Genomic DNA, 15332 nt, shown 5'->3' with positions numbered 1-15332 from the left:
CATATTCAAAATTTCAAATTTCAAACATCATGGTTATATTTCTTGGCATTTTCTTCTTCTTGGTTCCTTTCTTGGTTATTATGGTGTTGGAGAGTAGAAAAAGGAGGGTTGAAAATGAAGAAGGGGATGAAGAAGTGGGTCATAGTGGATTTGATGAAAACCCCAGAGAGGAGGAGCTGGAGGAGAGTGAACATGAGTCTCAAAAAAATAAACAAGACCAATCTCCATTGTGGAAATATGTTAATAGGTCTGAAGCAGGGAAAGGGGGTGGAACCACTAAATTTCATTGCCCCCATTGCAACAATAATTACATAGGTTCATACACTCGTGCCAGAAAGGACCTCTGTGGGAAAAGGCCATGGGATGGAGATAAACAAATAGGAATCAAAACTTGTCCAGGTGTGTTAGCAGCAAATAGAGCCAAATATAGAAGGGAAGAGGAGGAAGCCCAATACAAATCTAAAAAATCAAATGGTTTCTTTGAACCAAGCTCACAATCACATGCACAAAGAACTCCTTCAGCATCCTCCCAAGGCAGTGGATATGGAGGCACAAGGTCACCAAGTTTAAGGCGTAGAAGCATATCAGATTTCCTTGATGAAGGGTGTAGGAATGATGTGGATTCAAAAGTTTACAGGTTTCTCTATGCATGTGGGATACCATTCAATGTTCTTCGCTCACCTTATTGGCACGAAATGGTTTCTGCCATAAATGATGCCCCTAAAGGATACAAGTGCCCTGGGTATGACAAGGCTAGAACCGTTGGACCTGATCATGAAAAAGCAAAAATTATCACATTCTTTGAATAGAATGACAAGTTCTTGGACTGACCACGGGGTGTCCATTGTATTTGATGGATGGACAAATGTAAAAGGCAAGCCATTGATAAGTGTTCTTGTTGTGTCTGTTAGTGGTGCCATCTTTCTTTCAGCATATGATTACTCAGACAAGTTCAAGACCGGCATCAACGTTGCAGAACCATTACTTGAAACAATTGAGCGTATTGGGCCATACAATGTCATCCAAGTCATCACTGATAATGCTCCTAATTGTAAGGCAGCGGGAACAATTATTGAGGATAAATACCCCAACATATTTTGGTCTGGGTGTTTGATTCACACAATGAACCTTTTGATGCATGATATCGTTAAGAACAAAAACAAACAATACAAATGGATTGGTGATTTGTACAAGAGAGGCAAAGAAATGATAAAATTTATTACAAATCATAGCAATACCCATGGCCTTTTCCGCAGTCACTCAAGATTGGAGTTGTTGAAGATTGCAAGGACTAGATTTGTTAGCTATTACCTCACCTTCAGGCGCCTTTTTAAGGTAAGAGAGTCATTGGCTAGCATGGTATGGAGTCCACACTGGGAGGTATTAAAGGAAAGGGCTACAAATGCAACTAACATGCAACGTTTTGAACAAGTGGAGGAGATCGCTTTTGATGGTATGTTTTGGGCATGTGTGAGGCAAGTATTGGATTTCATCAAGCTCATTTATCACATGATTTGGTTTGCAGATACAGATAAACCAGTGATTGGCGAGGTGTATGAGCAGATGGATACCATGTTGGGGCAAATAAAAGATATTGTTCATAAAAATGATCCCAACTTGTATAAACTGATTCACGATTGTGTGTGAATATGGTGGGATAAACTTAATGTTCCACTACATTGCTTGGCATATCTCCTTGCGCCAAAATACTACTCTGCATCTTGGTTGGGCCGACCTGCACCAGGGGTTTGGGTTAGGGTCAAACTCCATATAGATGAAGAGGTATCTACAGGATATTTGCAAGCATTAGAAAAGTTGATACCTGACAGCGAGGAATGTGCTAGTGTGCGTCTTGAATTAGGTAGATACTTCAGTTGCACTGGTTTGTTGGGAACCTTTCATGCAATGGAAGATAGAGACAGATTTGATGCTCTCACATGGTGGGAATCATATGGCGGCTAGGGACTTCTGCCAAAATTGGCAAAACAAGTTCTCTCATAGGTTGTAAATACTTCTTCTGCAGGGAGGTGTTGGAGCACCTACAACTTCATACATAATGTGAAAAGAAACAAACTCAATGAAAACCAGGCAGAAAGCTTGGTTTATGTGCACTACAACTTGAGGTTGTTGAGTCATTACTGTGATCGGGCTTATGAGGATCCAACATATAAGATTTGGGACAACCACCCAAAGGATGATAATTTGGAGGATGGCACTATACATCTTGAAGAACTGGAAGTAGAACTTATGAGAGAGGAAGATGAAGCAAAAACCATGCCACCTCCACCATCCAGTAGTAGTGCTCGAGTTCTGAGTCTTGTTCCTTTGTTGTCGCCGCCTCCATCTACACCTTCACGTGGAGGGTGTGTGCCTTCTAGTTCTGGTCGTCGGTCTGTGCGGGAGGAGATTCTTAGAAGAACACCACGACCTGCTCATACATTAGACACTTCTCGTGGCAAGGGCCACATGAAGTAGTAGATAATAGATTTACAGTTTACTTGTCGTTTCTACTTTCTATTAGTTTTCATAACTGATTTATTATGATATTTTTTGTAAACAATATATGACAATTTAAGTTAGATGTTTGAAGTTGGCAATTATAACTCATTGGTAATGATTTTGAATTATGAATATGATGCTTCGTGAAAGTTGTTTCATTTCATTTCATAATTCATTTTATGAATTATAACATTTCATTTCATGTTAGATATTATTTCTTGTAATGGTTAAACTTAGCTTACAAGTACAACTTTGGTGATCAATGATGATAAATGTTATATATTGAATTTTCAATTTTGAAAGCTTGAAGTTGAAACTTTAAGATTGATGAATCGTGATTCACGAGACTTAATATGTTGTATGTTACTAACTTGTGGATGTGGTTGATGAAGATTATAATTTCTAGATGATTAATGTTATATGGTTCAATGATCAATCTATGTTTTTTTATGTTTTTTATATCTAATTCATCATTCTACATGTTTTTGTTGACATATATGTATCAAAATATAAAAAATATATATATTATATAAAAATATTTCCAGGATTCGCTCCCAAATCGGGAGCTTTTGAAAATGTCGCTCCCGCACCTCGCTTTCGCTCTTGCTCCCAAGTAACACTGACACATACATACAGATCATGAACTGAAATAAACTGAGACAATCACACAAGGGACACTGTTATTTTTGGACAATCGTCCCCGGAAAAACCCACTTCAGGAAAACCGGTGCAACATATAAAGGGTTTGTATTATTAAGCAGATTTCTGAATACACCTAGGGTTCCAAATCCGACTCACCCAACAGAGAATAAACCTGGCAGAAGTACCTCTATTCGTAGACAGATATTTGGCAATTCCAACCACTGGATGATCAAACCCCACAGATGACAATGTTGTTCCTAGTGCTAGGCAGCGATGGGTGCCCCAAGCTCTGCGCTGGAACTTTGTCACCTCCTCTAGGAGCTACGTCACCCTTCTAGTGAGCCTCCCTTGCTCACTATTCGATATGCTAAATGACTGGTTTCTCTGCCCCACAAAAAAACCCCAATGTTGTCTCTAAGGGACTGCATCAGCCCCTCTAGCTTTTGTGTCACCCTCTTTGGAGCTGCATTGTCTCTCTTGCTGCTGCTTTGCCTCTCTGCTATGTATTCCTTCTGCCGAGCTGCTCCTCTCTCACTGCAACTTAGATCACTCAGCTTGAATTTTTCAGCAAACCACGCCGCATAAAAATCAAACTCTTTTATCTGTTGGTGTATCTCCAATTGGCCCTCAAGACTGCTCTTATACTTTTCCTGTTGATGAATCAACGGCCGTGGTATAATCTCTAATCAACGACTAAGAGTTAAAACAAACTTGATCCATGTCACTTAGAAGTTTCTCACCCATATTTTTATTAATACCCATTAATATTTTTGTTTTCCTAAGTTTAGACTTAGGAACTTATTAAAAATATTAATTATTTTAATAACTCCTCATTCGAGTGGAATTTCTCCAAACGATTTCTGGGTTTTGGAGATTTCATGTGTTCTAGCCCCTCCACAAAATTTCGAAGCTAGAGCACATTCAATGCTACCCAAAATCAACAGACAGTGCAGTGCCAACAACAACACAGATGCAAAAATTCAGAGGGAGTTGTAGTACGGATGCAGTGTTGACAGTGGCAGTGGCAGTGTCAGCGACAGTATAGTTGCAGCAGGAACGCAGTAGTTGGTGGACAACATGCCAAACATCAACAACGCAGAGGACGATGCTATGAAGTCAGTGTGATGCTTCAGTGGGAGGAATTGCTAGAGCACATTCCTCGCTAAGAGGGAGTGTTGATTTCTGGTAGCATCGGATGTGCTCTAAGTCTCAAATTTTGTAGGGAGGCTTGGGCACATGTATTCCAAAGAACCCAGAAAGCGTTTTGGGAAATTCCACACAGAGACAGTTTTATTAAAAAAATTAATTATTTTTAATGGGACCCTAAGTCTAAACTTAGCAAATTAAAATAATTAATGGGTATTAATCTAACTGTGGGTGTAACTCCTAGAAGAAGACGAGGATCAAGCAGAAATGATCTTAGCCATTGATTAACGTCTATTCTGGGCCGTTGAATGTTAACGAGGAGATTATTTAAGGAGAGGCTTGAGGGTCATTTGGAAGACACATAGATAGTTGATCAATCAGATCGAATCGCTGAAGCTAGAGGCAGCACCGTGATTTGTAGTGATCATGCAGTGAGAAGCAGAGGGAGTTTTGGCTGGAGGGTCTTCTCCGGAGCTAAGGATACTTAGTAGAAAGGCAGAGAGACACACAGAGGAGGCAACGCAGAGGCCAGAGAGGGTGACACAGAGCCAGGAAGGGCTCACACAGGGCCCATGCAGAGTAATGCGGAGCCTCATACGCAGAAGTCCGAAATTTGTTGGGGTGCTGGATATTCTGAGCCGGGAGGGCTAGAATCAGCTCCAAAGGGAAAATCAATTCCCAACAGAGGTGACACAGTGCCTTAGAGGCCGACGCGGGGGCAACGTAGAAGTAGTCGGGGAACTCGTTGGTTCACCTGTCAGATCAGCCGAGACTTGCAATGTAGAGTGAGGTAATCTCACTAATTTTTCCTTCTGAGTGACATCTCTGTAACTGGATTGCCGGGAAGGTATCCAAAAGTTGTATTAAGAAATACTTCAGCTTAACAATAAAAACCCTCAGATCTGTTGCACCGGTTTTGCAGCATTGGCTTTTTTCTGGGGACATTTGTCCAAAAACAACTGTGTCATTTGTGTTGTATCTTTCTCTATTGTTCATTTTCTTGTTTCGACATATTATTTAATTGATGTAGGCTGCAGTGTATGTATTTCGATGTTTTCTGTAGGAAGCTGCAAATAACTTGTTCATGTAAAATCTACCAAGTAGGAGAAATACCATCAGTTGCTACAGTAGGGATTCTCGGGTTTAAGGAATTTTCACAAATAAGAGATTCGAAAATGCTTTGATGCCTTGCTTGAGATGTGTTGTCATCATGGAGAACTGCTTTAATGAGAACTTGTTCAAGGATGTAGTGATCTTCATCATGCCCTTTGTCAACCTTAGCTCTGATTCCATGTTGAGAAATCAATAGAGCTACAATTGAAGTGATTTCTCTTAGACTTTATAACTGCTTGTGATCTTTTACTTTTCTTGATTATTAGCTTCTTCTTCTCTTATTATTATGTTGTTCTTATCATCAAAGAACTACCAAAACATGAAGATCAATAGTACACAAGGAGTCAAGACACAAGATGTAGGCTGCTAACCAGGGCCAAAACCTCTCCTAGAGAGGAAAACCCACAAAAATATCCTCTTATAGATTCTTCAAATGCCGAATAACAAGACCTCTAGACCAAGACCAAGTCAAACCTTCTGGAGGATGAGCTTCTTACCAAATCAAATCTCTTCTAATCGCAGAACTTCGACCCTTAGCTGCAGATTTCCCCTCTTAGTGCAGGTCTGAAATGTTTGTCCCCCTTCAACTAGCTGCAACTTCACACGTGTGGGTGAATTAGGGCTCCTAAAGCTTCCTCCTCCTTTCGCTTGGGCTGCTTCCTGTTCAAAGGCTTCTGGGTGACCAAATCAGCTTCTTCTCTTCCAATTTTGACCCATCCTGGATGACTTGAAACTTTGCGCCTTAACGCTGCAGAAACCCTAGCCTTTCGTCACACATGAGAGAGAGAGAGAGTGTAAAAATCAGAAATTCCGACTTCCTTCTTCCTTCTAGTCCTTCGCTTGCCTTTTTGCTTCTTGTTCTTGCTTCCTTGATGAATGAGTGAGTGATGCTCCAAATGAGGTCGAATGGTCTCTTCTATATATAGCCTTTGTAGGAGGACGAATTGCGCTAATTAGCCCAACTTTTTCACTGCCAGGCCGACTTGGTCTTGGAAGAGTAATTTTACACGTTTAACTCCAAAATAATTCTTTTGACATGTTACCAGATGCTCAATGAGGTATTTTACATATGACAATGACTCCATTGACTTCTTGACTCTATGACAAGCCCTAGAAGCATACAATGGGTGCTTGACCTAAAATAAATCGACCTTGAGCATGAAACCCATGCTATATAGAAATAATAATAATAATTTTCTTTTCTTTTTACAATATACGAGAATCAAGAGTACATATGAAGACTGAACCTAGTTATATATTTCAGCAAGAAGCATACAATGTGTGCTTTGACCTAGAACAATTTAACTTAGAGCATGAAATCCCATGCTTTATAAAATGACTAATAATTTTTCCATTTTTTGACATCAAATACTTAAAAATCGATAGTACATAAAGTTTTATGAAGACCAAACCTAATTACACATTTCAACAATTTCCTGGGCTATTGTTCATTAATACTAGTTTTATAAAACCCATGCTGGCCTCTGAATGAGATGAGATTGCATGAATAAATGGGTTTCCTGAATCACACAGGCTAAGAGGTTCGATATTTATTGGACATGGTATCTGTGATTCATGGAAGGTTTCTTTTCGATATTGGAGATGTGACTATTTGGTAAGTGTGTTTTACATGTTTTGAGTCAAAGCCTGTAGGGCTATATATTTGTAAATGCCTGCAGGACTATTCATGCGGGGACATCCATGGAACATATTTGTAGTACTATTGAAAGCTGCAAATGTTGTTCATGAATTAAATGACAAGTAACATAAGAATTGTCTGCTGTGCAATAAAGCACATTATGGTAGAAAATTATTTGGAGTTCTCAGACTAAATCAAGATGGATATGATTTTAAGGTCAAGAAGGTTTTTAGCTTTTCTGAGATTTGTATTATCTCTGCAGGTATGGTAAAGGGCATTGGAAATTCATTCTTGAGAAAAACCGTGATATTTTTGAAGAGAGAACTGAGGTAAAAAGAAAAGGCAATTTGTTTGTAAAAATATTTCTTAGCTGGTTGTCATAGTACATATTTCAGCCCAGATAGATGGAAATTATAAAACTGAACGTGGAACAGAAACAGTAAGAGCAGTGTTGGAAAAGATTTGAAGTGATTTGATTCTTCTTAGATAAGGCTATGGCTAGGCTTTTGTAGACAGCTATAGTAACTCATGTTTTAGGTATAATTATTCCGTAACATGATACCATATGTCTTTCAAGGTGGATCTGAAGGACAAGTGGCGAAATATTGCAAGGCGTGAAGGACTCCATGCTGCTTAAAGTAATTCGTTCTGATGCTGCGTCCAATTTTAAAATTTTCCTGTTCTAGTGTCTAATCCAATGAAAGGTGTGAATTTTTTTCACTTTGACATGATTTATTATGTTGTTTTCCACAACTAGTTAACCTTTGTTTAGTAGCTCATTTTGTGTCAGTAAAACGTCTAGTTTATGATCCAATGAAAGGTGTGAAATTTTTTCACTTTGATATGATTTATTATGTTGTTTTCCACAAGTAGTAAATCTTTGTTTAGTAGCTTATTTTTTATCAGTAAATTGTCTTCTGAATATGAAATATTTTATCATATGTTGTTTACAAGGCCATAATCATTTATTTGCTGCTGGATAAGGTTGATATTTGAGCTGATCCTATTAGGAGCCAGACTTTATTGAAATCATGGTGGGGCACGAATTAGTTAAACTTGACATGATTCCTTTATAATATATATAGTTCAGTGCTGTCTTTGAGGAGAAAAGCAGAGGCATAAAATAGATAAAGTCTATCATAAAAGAAGCTAATAAAAATTTGTTCTAAAGAAGAAAAATGCACCTTGAAATTATAATGAATCCATCTATTATATAAGGTTGCTTTTGGGATAGGAGTTTTGGTTTTAAAAGATTGATATCCATCTTGGAGTCTATGTGAGCAGGAGTGAGCCACGGGCTGAGCCTCACATTAGAATTTGCTGGCAGGCCAAGAACTGGAGCCACACAAGCGGAGTTGATCATGACTTGGAATCAAAGAAATCATGATGTTTTGTGTCACAGGATTGAAGAAGAACCTGCTTTAGTAAGCTTGGTTGCAAAACAACGCTAGAAAGTTGAGTTTGACAAAGATAATTGCCTTCTAAGGATAACCATTATAAAATGGTTGCAATAACTGCAGTGCCCAAAATTAAACAAAAGTAAAGAATATAGTAGAATAAACCCCGAGATAACAAAAATCTGCTGTGGTTTTAGTATCACTTTATTTGCTCTAAGTTCAACAAAAATTGAGATTACAACAGAAGTGTCATGAAATATTCAGAAAATATTTGCAATACTAATACTGAAGAGCATAGTTTTAAAACTCGGACTGGTTTGACTTGGAACCAGTAAAACTGGCCGAGTTGATAGGCCATCGAGTCAACTCAGTACAGGGGGCCGTTTTGGTATGAAACCAGCTCAAGTCTGAGTTTTATGGGATGAAAATTGAGTCATTGAATCTGACTCGATCTGAGTTTGAGTTGAAGCCCGAGTTGATAGTTGACTGAGTTTAAAGAATATAGTAGAATAAACCCTGAGATAACAAAAATCAGTTGTGGCTTTAATATCACTTTATTTGCTCTAAGTTCACCAAAAATCGAGATTACAACAGAAATGTCATGAAATATTCAGAAAATATTTGCAATATTAATACTGAAGAGCATAGTTTTAAAACTCGGACTTGTTTGACATGGAACCAGTAAAACTGGCCGAGTTGATAGGCCATTGATTCAACTCGGTACAAGGGGCTGTTTTGGTACGAAACCAGCTCAAGTCTGAGTCTTATGAGTTGAAAATTGAGTAATTGAATCTGACTCGATCTGAGTTTGAGTTGAAGCCCGAGTTGATAGGTGACTGAGTTCATTTCCGAGTCCAAGTTTTAAAACCATGCTCAAAAGATGACCCAAATATGATGAATTATCACGAAGATAGAAAACATAAAAGAAACCACGTTGCTTTCAAAGTGATGGATTGCACACTGTCTAAAGGGGCTGTTTGCCGCCCAAACTAGATACCAATACCTTAAGCCTAAAAATCGTTGAAAGATAAGAGAGACAATTGTCTAATGATACCTTCTAATGAGATAACATTCATTTAATTATAGCAGAAAGGAATCTTAATCCTGGAAATCATGGCCGGCATACTGAGAAATAATAAGAGTTTTATGGGTGTCTAACAACATTTGCTACAGCATGAAATGACATTTTTTTTATAAAAATGGTTACGTTGATTTTTCCATTGAGGACTATAAATATATTGGGAAGGACTAGCCTCTTGTAGTGTTTCTGTTAATTTTAGATAACAATGGTATGTTCTATGCTTAAGAGCAATTTACTTCTATTTTTCTCATCAGCCCAATATCAATTTCCAGATTAACAATCACATTAACATGACAGTAAATGCAGATAGAACATAAATAAAAACAGTAGAAGACAAGCCAAGACAAGAGGACACAAGATGTGGCGCATGCCAGGGACCAACCCCAATGTGGGGAAACCCTTTGATCAATTCTTCTTATTATTCTTCAAAAGTTCAGCAGAGAGAGAGAGTACAATATAAAAAATTCACTTGTCCAATCACAGTCAAATCTGTCCAGTCAAACTGCAGTCAACAGGATGCTCTAACCAGAAAGTCAACGCTGCTCAAATCAACAGAATTACACCTCCAAATAAGCTTGGTCAAACCCAGTCAAATCGGTCTCCAACAGTAGTCCAAATCAGTGCAAAATAGTCCCGAAAATATCAGTCAAATTTTGTCAACGCAGAGTCAAACCTGCGGTCAATGTGAGTCAAACAGCTCAGATTGCCTCGATTTTTGTGCCCAGAAATGCAGCCTGGCCAAACAGAATTTCTCCAAGGAAAAACACAGTTAAACAATGTCAACGCTGGTACAATTTGGTCAACCCAGAAAACAGAATTTTACAGACTTGTTCGCACGTGTGGAGGAGAGAGGCTGCCAGAAATCCATACACCCAATCAGATGAGGAGAGAGAGAGAAATGTGTGTGATGAATGATGTCCAAATGAGTTAGATGCTCCTTCTATTTATATGCAACGTTGAGGGTGAAGAGACGTGTATTTTGGGCTTCTGAGCCTAGATTAGATTGCTGGCCAACCTTGACAATTTGTTCATAGAAGAAATAAATTCATAATTCCATTTATACATGTCAAAATGAGATGATCTTTAGATGAATCCTACACCTCTCAGAAAGAGGAATCCAATAATAATATCAGCTGCATCATATGAGCTGTCCAAGGTGGAGTTTGGCCCTAGTTGCCAAATTTAACACTCCCTCTCAACTAGGGAGAAATCCACCTGCCAAACCATCTGAATATCTGTACCATCTCTGACATCCCTGCTCTGTTTTAACTTTTATTGTGCTTTGCTCTACTGAACCAAGAAGAAATAATGAAGAAGAAATGATCGAGAACGTGTCATACCATTCTCCACTGGCCCGAAGTCAGTGTCCAATAATCAAGAGTGTATCATATTACTTTCCACTGGCCCGAAGTCAGTGTCCATTGATCCCAAATCAATATCAAACATTTTAGCATAGGGAGTACAATAGTACATGATGCGTCCATCGGTAGTACCATGGTCCCTATCCTCATTTCTCTACTCATTGGCCAGATGAGAGGTACTTCCCATGAGTCCTGGACTACATGGGTAGGATGTATCGACAGGAGAAGGTGAACCACTAATCCTTCTCATATGCCATAGGAGAAGGTGAACCACTCATCCTATGCATATCTCAACCATCATGGGGTATCATAGGGGAAGGTGAACCACTCATCCTGTACATCGCACACCACTAGGGGAAGGTGAACCACTCACCCTATGGTCGCTCATCAATCCAAGAAGTACCCCAAGTCCCCAGAGCTCTCAGAACTTAATATCCAAATCAAACGGGACCCTCATAAGAGGGCCTCTCCACGACTCCAAGTCGTTCATGTAAGGTTAAAAATTTGACCTTCCCCAGGGGGCTTCGTAAGAATATCTGTGACTTGATCATCAGTCCCGATGTGATGGAGGCTTATTGCTCCCCATCGTACAATATCCCGATAAAGTGGTGCCTGATATCAATATGCTTGGAGCGATCATGAAACACGGGATTCTCAGAAAGACGAGTCCTACTTTGGTTGTCGCAATAGATCACGGTGGTATCCAACACATGTCCGAACAGCTCACTAAAGAGCTTCCTCAACCAAATATCTTCACAGGAGGAGGCCATACTAGCAACAATATATTGAGTCTCAGTGGTGCTCAAAGCAACCAACTTCTCCTTCCTGCTCATCCAGGATATCAAAGCAGAACCTAGAGAGAAGCAACATCCCAATGTGCTTTTACGATCCACCACACTCCCATCGCATTCAACATCAGAATAACCATGGACCCTCACATTCTCGGCAGTGTATCTCAGTCCATAGGTGATTGTGGCTTGAAGATATCTCAAGAGATTCTTGGTAGAAATCCAATGAATATGATGAGGCTCAACCATAAACTGACTCAATGTATTCACTGCAAAACATATTTTTGGCCGGGAGTTCACCAAGAACATCAGGGTCCCCACGAGTTGACGATACTCAAAAGGATTTCCCAAATCGGGCCCAACAACACTTCCGCATAACTTTTTGAAGTTAAGTTCTATCGGAGTACTCACGGACTTGCAATCCACCATCCCAAATCTTTCAAGTAGTTTACAATGTATTTTACTTGAGAAAGGAAAATTTCACCTGGATTTTGCTAAACCTCCAACCCTAGTAAATAATGCATCATTCCTAGGTCCTTCATTTCAAACTTTGAAGCCAAATCCCTTTGACATTGATGAATAAGAGGGTCTGCGCCTGTCAGAAAGAGATCGTCCACATAAAGTACCAAGATGAGAGGTCTGTCATTTTCAACCTTAAAGTGAAGGTTCAGATTAGCGTCACTTCTTGTAAAACCCAACTTCATTAGATAGCTGTCGATCCTCTCATAACAAGCTAGGGGAGCTTGCTTCAACCCATAGAGGGATTTCTTTAACCTGCATACATGTGTCTGACGATCTTGAACTTCAAACCCCTAGGGTTGTTCTACATAGACTTCCTCCTTAATTGAACCATGCAAGAAGGCGATTTTGGCATCCCTCTGGTGTAGGTTCCATTCTTACGAGGCAACAAGGGCTATAATCGAATGAATGGTGCTATATCGGGCAATTGGTGCAAATATCTCATCGTACTCCACACCTTCCTTTTGGGAGAAGCCTCGAGCAACAAACCTGGCCTTGAACTTTCCAACACTTCCATTAGCTCCATGCTTGATCTTGTAGATCCATTTCAAGCTGACAACGGATTTGTCCTTGGGTCTAGGGACAACATCCCAGACATCATTCTTCATAATTGACTCATACTCTTCGTTCATAGCATCCTTCCAAACTTGGTGCTTCACAACTTCGAATGTGCAAGGCTCAATTTGAAAAATGGTGCTCATGGCAGCTAAGTACCCTTGGTACGTATTCGGCTTCCTTCTTTCACGAAATGTCCCCCTTGGTGCAATATGTGTCTCGGCATCTTCGAGAGTTTCCCTAAGCCATGAGGGTCTCCTTTTTGAGGAGGAGGGCTCATGAGGAGGTGGATCAATGGGATCCATTGGTCCCTCAACATCAGGCATCGACTCATCCTGCGGTTCTCCCTGATTTCCTGTATCCGCTTCTTTGATCTTCCTTGGAATATAAAGGTTGCTAATCTTCCCAAGGGCAACATCTTCATTGAAGGTGACATCATGACTTATCTCTGCTTCTCTTTGATTAGGCACATAGATTCTATATGCCTTAGAAGTTTCACTGTAGCCCACAAATGTTCCTTTCTTCGCAGATGCATGCAATTTGCTACTCTTTTCTTACGGAACATGAAAATATACGGGGCTACCAAAAATTCTAAAGTGAGAAACATCAGGTTTCTTACCGGTGAAAACTTCTTCGAGAGTTTTGGAGTCCAACGCTTGAGGATGGCATCTATTTTGAACATACACGACAGCGTTGGCAACTTCCGCCCATAAGAACTTCATAAGGCTTTGATCATGAAGCATGGCACGAGTGGCTTCTATAATAGAACAATTCTTCCTTTCAGCAACACCATTTTGTTCAGGAGTATATGCAGTGGTAGTCTCCCTCTTAATGTCAACTTCTCTATAATAGTCATTGAACTCATTTGATTCACATTCGATTCCATTATCGGTCCTCAATATTTTGATCTTCTTCCCTATTTGATTTTCGACCAAAGCTTTGAAAGAACGGAACCATGAGAATACTTCGTTCTTCTTCAAGAAATATATCCAAGTTTTGCGAGAGAAATCATCCACAAAGATAGCATAATATAAATATCCTCCCAATGATGTCACGGACAACATAATTCGGATTGAAGTGATGTGTCGCAAGACATAACTCCCAATGGGTTTCCTTTAACTTGATATAGGCTATCGACCCTGAATCTAAGAGTAAATGCTTCTTTGAACTTTCTATTCCAAACACGTACCTTTCCATCAATGAATGCCACCTTGAATCCTTTGTCTTCCATTGCCGAAATAGATACCAGGTTCTTCTTTAGATCAGGTACATATAGTACTTCTTGTAGATGAATGGTGTTACCTTGATTCGATTGAAGAGTAACATTCCCAACTCCCTTCACGGGATAGGTGGCATTGTCTCCAAGAATATGTCCAAATTTATATCATTTTCTACGGATTTGAAAGAGCTTCCTTATACCCAGTAAAGTGCCTTGAGGCACCACTATCAATCAAGCAATTTCCCAAGGTATCCGGTGGAGAGGCAGTAGAGGGTAGATATAAGATAAAATTCTTTGTACTTGTTATCTACAACATTAGATTTATCATAGTTGGAGTTTTTTAATCTTTTGGGAGGTCGACCATTTCCATGTTGAGTAGCGGGAGCATTCCTTTTTCCTTTGTTGTTGAATCTACCATTCCTTTGATTGTTGTTGCCCCTGAAATTGTTGTGGTTGTTGTTGTCATCATCCTAAGTTGTATCCCTTTTATTAGGACACTCCCTAGCAGAGTGGCCAAACCTATTACGAATGCGGCATCTTCCCTTCCTTCCATCTTTGAATCCCGGTCTTACTTGACATTGCTTTTGTGAACTTGCATTGTTCTTCTTTTTAGCATGAGCGGACAATGTAGTAGGTTCATTCCTATTTGAAGGCATGTCTCTCTCCACCATCCTTGTTTCTTCTTGAGTACATCTAGTCAACAATTCATCAAAACTTGGAATCCTGTCATTGTTGAGGATAGTAGTGCTGAACTCATGCCATTCATGAGGGAGACCTCCAAGGGCAATGAGTGTGAGCTCCCTATCAGTAATAACTTCTCCAATTGAAAGAAGATCATTTTTGATCTCGGTAATCCTCATGAAGTAGGATTGGATATCTTCACCTCTTCCCTTTTTAATGTCCTTCAAGTTGTTCTTGAGGAAGAGAACTTGGTTTGCATTGCTAACTTTGAACATGCCAACCAACCTGTCATACATCTCCTTGGATGTGTTCAAATAAGAGATGTATGCAACCAAATGCTTGTTACTAGAATCCATGATGATCTTCTTAGCTTTAACTTCACCTTTGTTGTACTTTGTCTTAGCGGCAGCCGGTGCATTTGAAGGAGGTTCAATGATCTTTCCGTGCACATAATCCATAACATCCTGCTCTTCCAAAGTCAAATCAAGAGACATCTTCCATGCATGATAATCAGACCTATCATTGAGCTTGTCATCAGGTTTGAAGTAAGATGCGGAGGCCATTGATTCTTGTCCTTGTCCAACAGATCATTGGTTGCTCTTTTCACTCTTGCTTGGGCTTTGTCTTCACCTCAACTCTGATACCATGTTAATTTTAGATAACAATGGTATGTTTTATGCTTAAGAGCAATT

The 15332-nt window shown here is 39.6% G+C and overlaps 1 protein-coding gene across 5 annotated transcripts in view; it reads left to right on the top strand.

Annotated features, from left to right (window-relative positions):
- The window catches only part of LOC149225604 (uncharacterized), a 162563-nt gene that overhangs the window by 91559 nt on the left and 55672 nt on the right, over nt 1–15332 (top strand). For 4 of the 5 annotated variants that reach the window (XM_089377196.1, XM_089377195.1, XM_089377194.1 and 1 more), the window contains 2 exons: nt 7302–7368; nt 7617–7743. In XM_089377196.1, coding sequence (XP_089233322.1) covers nt 7302–7368; nt 7617–7676 — 127 coding nt within the window. In that variant the 3' untranslated portion in view covers nt 7677–7743. The remainder of the gene's footprint in view (nt 1–7301; nt 7369–7616; nt 7744–15332) is intronic. The other variant, XM_089377193.1, reaches the window with a different exon arrangement.

The sequence above is a fragment of the Pinus tabuliformis genome, chromosome J (genome assembly GCF_031772625.1).
Source record: "Pinus tabuliformis cultivar Carrire ecotype Pingquan chromosome J, CPIR1, whole genome shotgun sequence".
Classification (NCBI taxonomy): Eukaryota; Viridiplantae; Streptophyta; class Pinopsida; order Pinales; family Pinaceae; genus Pinus; species Pinus tabuliformis.
The sequence above is the reverse complement of the archived record's forward strand: the minus strand, read 5'-3'. Positions and strand labels throughout refer to the sequence as shown.